This window comes from Pinus tabuliformis, chromosome 5_2 (genome assembly GCF_031772625.1).
Source record: "Pinus tabuliformis cultivar Carrire ecotype Pingquan chromosome 5_2, CPIR1, whole genome shotgun sequence".
Taxonomy (NCBI): domain Eukaryota; kingdom Viridiplantae; phylum Streptophyta; class Pinopsida; order Pinales; family Pinaceae; genus Pinus; species Pinus tabuliformis.
Genome location: NC_142306.1, coordinates 492045164 through 492054663, shown reverse-complemented (window position 1 = coordinate 492054663; position 9500 = coordinate 492045164). Strand labels below are relative to the sequence as shown.

General features: G+C 37.1%; 1 protein-coding gene across 2 annotated transcripts; it reads right to left on the bottom strand.

Annotated features, from left to right (window-relative positions):
* Positions 1-4372: 4372 nt before the first annotated feature.
* LOC149159849 (transcription factor bHLH35-like) lies at positions 4373-8907 on the bottom strand. 2 transcript variants are annotated; one of them, XM_089436589.1, is made up of 4 exons: positions 8152-8907; positions 5678-5851; positions 5283-5399; positions 4373-4777 (listed from the first exon to the last, which is right to left on the bottom strand). In XM_089436589.1, the coding sequence occupies exons 1-4, from the start codon at positions 8362-8364 to the stop codon at positions 4712-4714; spliced, it is 570 nt and encodes a 189-aa protein (XP_089292715.1). In that variant the 5' UTR covers positions 8365-8907; the 3' UTR covers positions 4373-4711. The 2 variants fall into 2 exon arrangements, with proteins under 2 accessions (XP_089292715.1, XP_089292714.1); XM_089436588.1 differs by having other exon boundaries at positions 5283-5453; positions 8152-8735.
* Positions 8908-9500: the final 593 nt, after the last annotated feature.

The following is a 9500-nucleotide window of genomic DNA, read 5'->3' as shown; positions in this document are numbered from 1 at the left end:
ACAAGGACATCTTCACCTCACCCACAGGGTTAACCCTACACTATCAAGTCAAGCACTCAATGAATCTGACCCAGTGCACATCACTGTCAAAGAAGTCGATCTATCGATGCTATGTTATGGAAAACAATGAAATCAAGAGGCAAATTTAGAAGTTGCTACAGAAAGGGCACATCATACCAAGTTCATCACCTAGTGGGAACCCAATCGTGTTGGTACAAAAGAAGGACAGGACCTGGAGACTTTGTATTGACTATCGGGCATTGAATAAGATCACTGTCCTGAATAGGTGTCCAATCCCACGCATTGATGATTTTCTAGACCAAATCAAGGGGGCCAAATATTTCATCAATATTGACTTGAAGTCTGATTATCACCAGTTACCAATTGAACCCTTCAATGTGTGGAAGGCTAACGTCAAATCCAAGGAGGGCCTTTTCGAATGGCTCATCATGCCTTTCGGGTTAACGAATGCCCCTGCAACTTTCATGAGGTTGATGGATGACATATTCTGGCCCTCAGCCAACTCATTCATGGTAGTGTATTTGGACGACATCTTGATCTTCAGCCAGAGTTGGGAAGAGCACCTCCACCATATTCGACAAGTCCTCCAAACCCTGCGACAACACACATTGTTTGCCAATTTAAAGAAATGCAGTTTTGGTATGACCCAGCTTCAATATTTGGGGTAAATCATTTATTAGCAGGGTGTGCATGTGGACCCAACCAAGATATAATTTATTTAGGATTGCCCAACCCCAAACATTCTAACAAAGCTCCGCAACTTTATGGGTCTTACCAATTTCTACTGCAAGTTCATGTTGGGGTTCTCTCATATCACTTAGCCTTTGAGTCAAGTCACCAAGGGTGGAGCGAAAGCAAAGTTATTTTGGTCTGAATCCCATTAGAAGAAATTTGTCGAGTTAAAGAATCGCCTCTGGTCTGCACCAGTGCTCACATTACCAGACTTACAACAACCGTTTGAGATTGAGACAAATGCCTTCAACTATGTTATTGGAGTAGTTCTTACTCAACAAGGGCATCCAATGGCATATCACAGTGAGACACTTTCAAACACAATCCAAAAGTATCCCACCTATGAAAAAGGGATGTGTTCCATTATGCAGGCATGCCGACAATGGAAGCATTACATTCTGGGGAAGGAAAGAGTCATCCACACAGACCACTAGCCTTGACAGTTCATACAAACACAAGGAAAGTTTCAGAATGATCACCATCAGAAATGGTCCACATACTTGCAATAGTTCATTTAAACATTAAGTACAAGAATGGAAACACCAAAAATGTTGCAAATTGCCTCTGTCAACTGTTGGTCATGACGCTGACCACTGTGCTTAACTCTTGTGGACATGAGACTTCGATGTGGTCACATCTTTACAAGAGCGATCCAAAATTTAGTAACGCATACCAGATGCTCCTAGAAGGTAATAAAGTTCTTGATTTTCACCTCGAGGGTGCACTGTTATGCCACCTGGGACACGTCTGTGTTCCTTCAAGCGAGTGTGCCAAGATGATTTGGGAGGTGCACTATAGTCGGGTCACTAAACATTCCAAAGCAGAGAAAACAGTGGCAGTGTTACAGAAGTATTTTTATTAGCCGAAATTTTAACAGGATGTTGGGAAGTACATCAGATCTTGCACTGCCTGCACCATTGCCAAACCGACCATCAAGAAGAAAGGCCTATCTGCCTACTCCTAGTCAGCCTTCAGAATCCATCTCCATGGATTATATGTTAGACTTTCTTTCTACTAAGCATGGCAATGCCCTTGTTTTCGTGGTCGTCAACAAATTTTCTAAGATGTCCATTCTGGCAACCTGAAAGAAGAGTATCACAACAGAAGCCAATGCTAAGCTCTTCTTCGAATGAGTGTGGGTACACTTTGGGATCCCATATTCCATTATCTCAGATCAGGACAACAAGTTATTGAGTACATTTTGGTCAAGCCTCTGTTCGATGTTGGATACCAAGCTCACTAAGTCCACGACCTTCCACCCCCAAACTGATGGCCAAACATAGGTCGTCAACAAGATGATCATGCACATTTTCCGCATGTACAACTTGAATCATCCACGCACATGGGATGAAATCCTCCCCTATGTCCAGGACAATTACAACAGGGCTCTCCATAGCTCAACTAGCCATATCCCTTTCCACGTGGGGTTGGGATTCCAGCCATTGTCCCATTGTTCTGGCCATACCATTTGCAGCTACTTAGGTATATTCAACTCATGTCCAGGTCAAAGCTAACAAGGCTAACAACTTCATTGAGTGCTTTCATCGCATACACTAGCAGGTCCATTACATATTGGACAAAACTAATGCAAAGTACAAGCAACATCATCATCAATATCAGGTGCCACACAAGTTCCAGGTGGGCGACAAAGTTTGGTTACATTTGTAAAAGGAGCGGCTCGCTAGGCCCCACCGCAAACTTCACCTGCTCCTATACAAGTCATACACCATCACCAAGGTTGTAGGGGACAATTCCTTTGAGCTCAAGATACCACCGTTCCTTGGCCTACACCCATTATTCAATGTGAAATGACTGTGAAACATCCAATGTTGATGAGCAGCTAACACAAACATAGCTCAACCCAATTTGCATCGAACATGCCACAATTGACAGGATCATGGACACACAAACCAAGGACACTCGTCAACAAAGGATCCAACTATATCGAGTTGTCAAAGAAGACCAACTCCTTCACCAGAGCAAGTGGTTCACCAAGGACCAGGTTCAACAGAGATTTCCTCACCTCGTGGAGGCTCTGCACACAATAGGGACAATTTCTACCTAAGCAGAGAGGATTGATCCAAATGGATATTGGTGGCCACTCGCCTATTCCACCTAGACCTCTAGTCAGTTTCATATGTTCCCTTGATTATAATAACGTTTACTATTTTTAACAGCTTTTTAGGTCCTAAACTTCTGGAGTTGTTTTGACCCCCTGAATGGCATTTTTTTAGGTCCACGCCAGGCTTAGAGCCATAGACAAGGGCCTATATCAAATCTTATAGTACTGGGAGAGATATTTCCAACAAAGTATCGTACGCGCCAAACAAAGATAATATGACCAAGTTACAACCCTGGGAAGTTGGTTGCCCAACTAACCTCAACGGGGCCCACAAACTCTTGGCGTTCTATCTCTTGGGGCAAGGATTTTGGTTGTTTATGAATTTCCCTTGTTGTTCAATAATGAAAAAGGCCCTTAAGCCTCATTGTAACATAGTTCAAAGGCATGTAGCCACCGCATCTCTTCTTAGAGATAAGCTACCATCGCTTGAGCTAGTTTATTTCCATTTTGTATGTAAGCATATTTCAGTTCTTTGATATTAATGAAATCAATTTTTATTTCTGTTGCAACTTAGTGTTTATGTTTATATATGTATTTTGTTGCATTCTTGTATAAGTCTGTATCACAAGCCCAACAAAGACACAACGACGGCAATGAGGTTATCAACTTCCTAAACGACATCCAACAAAACCAATGACATATCATGGACTGCCAAGAGTTCCTCCGTAGAGGCCAAAAACACCTCCAGGACAAACTGGACAGTGTTGAGGGGCGCATGGCGCATATAGAGTCTCATGTACATGATGCTTTCCACCGCCAAGGTGAGAGTCACTATGCAACTTGGGAACCAAATAATGCTAAAAAATATTAAGAAAAATGGACATTTTTGGTATTTTGCTAAGTTTTGGGTCCTATGAGTTGTTGATATGTGGATTGATAGTTTTGCTTTGTTCTTATCCCACACTTTTTGCTTGTTCTCACTGGCCAACAAATCCGGTTGGAGTGAGGTTACAACATTTTTGACAACGTTGATGCAACAATGTATGTGTTTATGAATTAACGAAAGCTGTCTATTAATTTAAATATCATTTTTAAAAAACTAGCAGCTTAATATAGTTGTTACCTATTAATATTTTTTAATAAATTAATAAATTATTATCATTATTTAAATATTATTTTTCAAAAACTAACCGTTTAATATAGCCGTTACTTAATAATATTTGTTTTTAATATATTAATAATTTAGTATCATAATTTAAATATTATTGTTCAAATATAGCCGTTACTTGAAATTATGTCTCTACATTGCTCTTTATTTAAGCCTTTGTTATGATCTGCCTCTTCATCTAGTCCTAATGATGAACCACACTTGTTAGTTCTAAATGCGTCAACCCAAAATTTCTTTTATATGATTTCTACCAAAAACTTTGCTTAAAAAAAACACAAAATTAAATAGAAAAATAACAATCCTTTTTCTGAATCACCAAAAATAAACCCATTATCAAAAATAAATAATAAATAACAATCATTTTTGTGAATCACCAATAATAAACCCAATTAACAAAAATAAATAAATAAATAACCATTATTTTTCTAAATTACCAAAAATAAACCTAATTAACAAATATAAATATTACATCTTACGATAAATAAATATTCCGTGTCTAGCATCCTGATGTCAGTACTTGTGAATAAAAATTATAATTATTTGTGAGGACCATTTTTTCATGCTTTGCACAACATCTCACAGGCCGTTCTAATTTCCTTAACATCTCATAGGCAACACAAGCTTCTTGGTAAAGTTGTACATATATAGCGATTGCTTCCATTAATGGCTTGTGAAGGCACATACTCTCTAATTATATGGACTTCTTAAGACAGGGACCCATCTCATTACTACTTAATGACTTCAGCTATGACCCTTTTTAATACATTCACTTGCAACTTCTCTCCATCTTCTTTCTGCCCACAAAATACAAGTTTAAATGTTAATTTCGTTTAGAAGTTTAGAAATTGAAAATAAGTATACAAATTAAGTTGGAATTTTATAATCCATTTCCAGTGAAAACTTTAATAAAATTAATATAAATTCATTTTAAAAATGTATCTATGCAAAATCAAATTTAATGAGATATAAATTATTAGAAAAACACCATACTTCATTAAATGGATAGCTTTGGTACTAAAAATGTCTATCACATCTATATTATGAAAATGATTGCAGTTTCAGCTATCAATGGACAGGGAGTAAAGTTAATTTTCCCCTGTACAAATTGACAATTAACATAAATACCATTAATACCATTAACAAATTAATAATAATTACAATTAATACCATTAACAAATTAATAATAATAATAATAATGAGTTTGATAACATAAACTCAGGTTTAAATATAATAGTAATAAGATGGGTTAATTTTGAACCATTTAAGAAAGCGGGGACTAAGATGGGAAGGACTCTGTACCTGAACTATAATATTGATGAGAATATATCCATCAAATGAATTGAAATTTGCATAAGTTACTAACATTTCCATGGATTCTAGGACTCTATCCAGCTCCACAAATAGGCGAGGCGAACCCTTGCAATACAAACAGATAGAAAACACATTCTCCTTCACCTCTGAAATGTCAAACTGAAATAAGCACCATTATGTGAAGTTACATCCAACAATATATAAATTGAATTCACAACCAAAAAAAAAAGTAAAGACCAGTTGAAACCTACATCCAACATATGAATTGAATTTACAGCAAAGAGGTAAAAACAAGCTGAAACCTACATCCAAAAACATGTGAATTGAATTTACTTCAAAAAGAAAAAAAAATACAAAAAATGTTGAGACAAACTGAAACCTACTTCCAAAAGCTCTTCCATGCTTTCTCCCTTGTACTCAACATGTGAACATTCTCTTTCACATGGAGGAGTAATATTCTCTTTGAGGCGAACAACATCCTCTTCAGCAACCTTAACTTGTTCTTGCAGTTGGTGAATGTAGTCGATCGCATCCTCTATAATGGATGCCTTGTCCATCTGTTATTTAAACCAGATTGTGAGGGTGTTTTCAATAAAAATTGGATTCTATCATTTTCAAAAATCCTTAACACAGATTTAATTATTTAAATTTATAATTTTCTCAAATCTATCTAAATAAAATTGGATTCTATCATTTTCAAAAATCCTTAACACAGATTTAGTTATTTAAATTTATAATTTTCTCAAATCTATCTAAATTTTAAATAAAAACCAGGAAAATCTCAAAAAAATTGTTTATTACATCATATATAAATTTTATAACCCTGAGTTTAAATTGGTTGCAGATTTCGGAAATATTCCAAAATCTTAGTTTCTTTGATGGGGTGGAATAAATAGGCATATGTGGATGTGGTTTCCCGATAAAATTTGATGGGGAACAAATAGGCATATATGTGGATGTGGTTTCTGGATAAAATTCTCATACGAATAGGAGTACTTGGCACACTGGGGAGTACAGGGTAGAGGATCGAATATGAAGCCAGAAGTGATAAGAATATGAAGGCAGAAGTGATAGCCTTATAGGGATTATTATGGTTCACTACTTACCTCAACTTTTTGAGTTAGCCTTTTTGAGTTAGCCTTTTGAGTTAGCCTTATAGGGATTATTATGGTTCACTACTTACCTCAACATTTACCTCAACATTATGTTGAGTTATCCATATATATGGAGACTTTAGACTACTATTATGGTTCACTACTTACCTCAACATTTGAGTTATCCATATATATGGAGACTTTTAGACTACTATTTTGGGTTATCCATATATATGGAGACTCTAGGACTACTATTGAGCACGGTTATCCATATATATGGAGACTCTTATACTACTATTGAGTACATTCAAGGTAAAATCAAAATCAAACAGCCTACTTTGAATGGATGACTATGCCCAATAGAGCACATTCAATGTAAAATCAAAATGAGCACGGTTATCCATATATATGGAGACTCTTATACTACTATTGAGTACATTCAAGGTAAAATCAAAATCAAACAGCCTACTTTGAATGGATGACTATGCCCAATAGAGCACATTCAATGTAAAATCAAAATCAAACAGCCTACTTTGAATGGATGACTATGCCAAATAGAGCACATTCAATGTAAAATCAAAATCAAACAGCCTACTTTGAATGGATGACTATGCCAAATAGAGCACATTTGGCATACTTTAAAGGAATCAACGCTACAGCATATTGGACAAGAACAGAATCAAAATGCAGATGGTATATCAAAGAGGGGCTTACTGGATGATCTGGATGGTGACATTGTGACAGATGGACACATAATGGATGCTGGTTTGTTTTCTCTGCCAGGATAAATCATCTTCTTTAGCAATGAATCAGACATCTTTCTTATGCTGTTTTTTTGTATAATTTTTATGATTTTGTGAATACTTACATCTGGATGGTATGCATATCGACATTGTGACGGATGGACACAGAATGGATGCTGGTTTGCTTTCTCTGCCGGGATAAATCATCTTCTTCAACAATGAATCAGATATCTTTCATATGCTGTTTTTTTATAATTTTTATGATTTTGTGAATACTTACAGGATGATATACTGCTAGTTTTCTTAATGCACAGGTTATGTTTCTTTTCTGTGCAAAGGCATGCAGAAATTGTGGCTTCTTTCTGCGGATGTGGTACAAATAATCCTGTACAAAGATGCTAAGGATGGGATAATGTATATTTTAAAAAGACTACATATATTGGCTTTAATTTTTGCTGAAAATGACTACTATGAATGTAATATGCTGATGATAAAACATATGCACTGTATTATCCCACTATATTAATATAGCTGTTTTTTTCTTACTGAAAAGAAAAAAGCATTCCAGTCTCAAAATATTCCAAGATCTTATCAACATAGGCATTCCTGTGATAGCCCATGTCGATGGATCCCAAATTATTCCGTCCCAGAATATTCCAAGATCCTATCAACATAGGCATTCCGGTGGTGGCCCATGTCGATGGATCCCAAATTATTCCAGGAATTCGCAATAGACCTATGAATAGCCATTTTATAATGAAAAATAAGATATAGCTATCCACATTCCGGTGGTGGCGCATGTCGATGGATCCCAAATTATTCCAGGAAATCGCCATCGACATAAGAAGACCCATTTTATAATGAAAAATAAGATATAGCTATGTACATTTCGAGTAATTGGACCATATTTAAACACACATAAACTCAAAATGTGGGCGATACCCACCAATGTAACTGAGTCCACTACTTTAATCTTCATGGACGAGTTAATTAAAAAATGGCATGTAGAATCAGAGAAACCTTGGTTATAATGGGAACTATAGCCCTGAGGCTGTAAAGGCTTTCGTTCAGCCTCCTCCGACGCCTGCGCTCAGAAATCGTGTTCTTTGATGACGACCTCCTACCATCGGAGCAGAAGAAGACATTGAGGGAGGAAGTTTCATCTACGAGACCTTCGACTGATGATATGGGGCGTGCGCAGGAATTGAACATATTACCTGTGGTATCAGACATTTTGAGGCACAGCTTTTGAAGAACAGAGCGAAGGGAAGATGGTCTGTATTAATAAAGAAAAATGAGGGCGTCTAAAGGCGGATGTTCGGCCACGAAGGCGTGATCGTCGCCACTTGTTTTACTTGTGATGTGGATCTCTGACAGTGGGAAAATGGGGCAAATGCTTTTATGGGCCGCGCGCCGACCATAGATTGAAATTGTCCATGATTGGTGACGCGAACATGACAATTTCGTATTATAATGAGGTGCATTTACTGATGCGTATGGTCTTTCGCAAACTCAGCTTTCAAAATGTGTGAGCAGACGATCACCAGGTGGTGGGTTTGTTGGGTTTGCTGCAGTTGTTCATAGGACTTTGAGAGACCCTGGATTTGACTGACAGAAAAGAGGAGATTACCAGGTAATCCAAAAGAGGAGATTGCCATAAGGATTTTAAGAGACCATGGATTTGACTGACAGAAAAGAGGAGACTACCAGGTAATCCAAAAGAGGAGATTACCATAAGGATTTTGAGAGACCATAGAATTGACTGACAAGGATTTTGAGAGACCATAGATTTGACTGACAGAAAAGAGGAGACTACCTGGTAATCCAAAAGAGGCGATTACCGTAAATTACCTGGTTTGTTGGGTTTGGTTTGTTGGGTTTGCTGCTTTAGTTGTCCATCTAAGGGACTTTGAGACGATGGATTTGACTCATTTAAAAGAGGAGATTCTTGACTGACTTAACAAAATCACTAGAGTTGGTGATGTTCTTCAGCTAAGTTTCTTTTTTTTTTTTCTCACAACTTTAGTCCAAGAGCAATTCTTATTTTTCCTTTTTCTCATAAACGTAGTCCAATCCAGACAAAGAGCAGATCAACCAAAGTAATTTACAGATTATTGTCCAGATTCAGAGGAGATTCCTTATAAGTGTTAGAAGAAACTTTATACCTCTTCAAAATACCAAAATACTCCCTATACTCTCTTCAAAATACCAAAATACCCAAAGAGACATCTTGACTTGCCTGCTGCCTATTTGCAAAGGAACCCGTCTGATGAGGAGCCACAATTTGATCATGTTCCCCCTAAATCGTATCATAGTCAACACCATCCTCCTCTTCATCTGAAATGGAAGAAGTTTAGTCCTCTATAGGG

What these genes read in the sequence shown, in the direction of transcription:
- LOC149159849 (XM_089436588.1), bottom strand. Translation starts at nt 8,364, where the DNA reads ATGTCTGATACCACAGGTAATATGTTCAATTCCTGCGCACGCCCCATA. An exon ending in TAGTTCCCATTATAACCAAG is followed by an intron (nt 5,852 to 8,151) that starts GTTTCTCTGATT and finishes TTTAAATAACAG; the next exon opens with ATGGACAAGGCATCCATTAT. An exon ending in GCATGGAAGAGCTTTTGGAA is followed by an intron (nt 5,454 to 5,677) that starts GTAGGTTTCAGT and finishes TGCTTATTTCAG; the next exon opens with TTTGACATTTCAGAGGTGAA.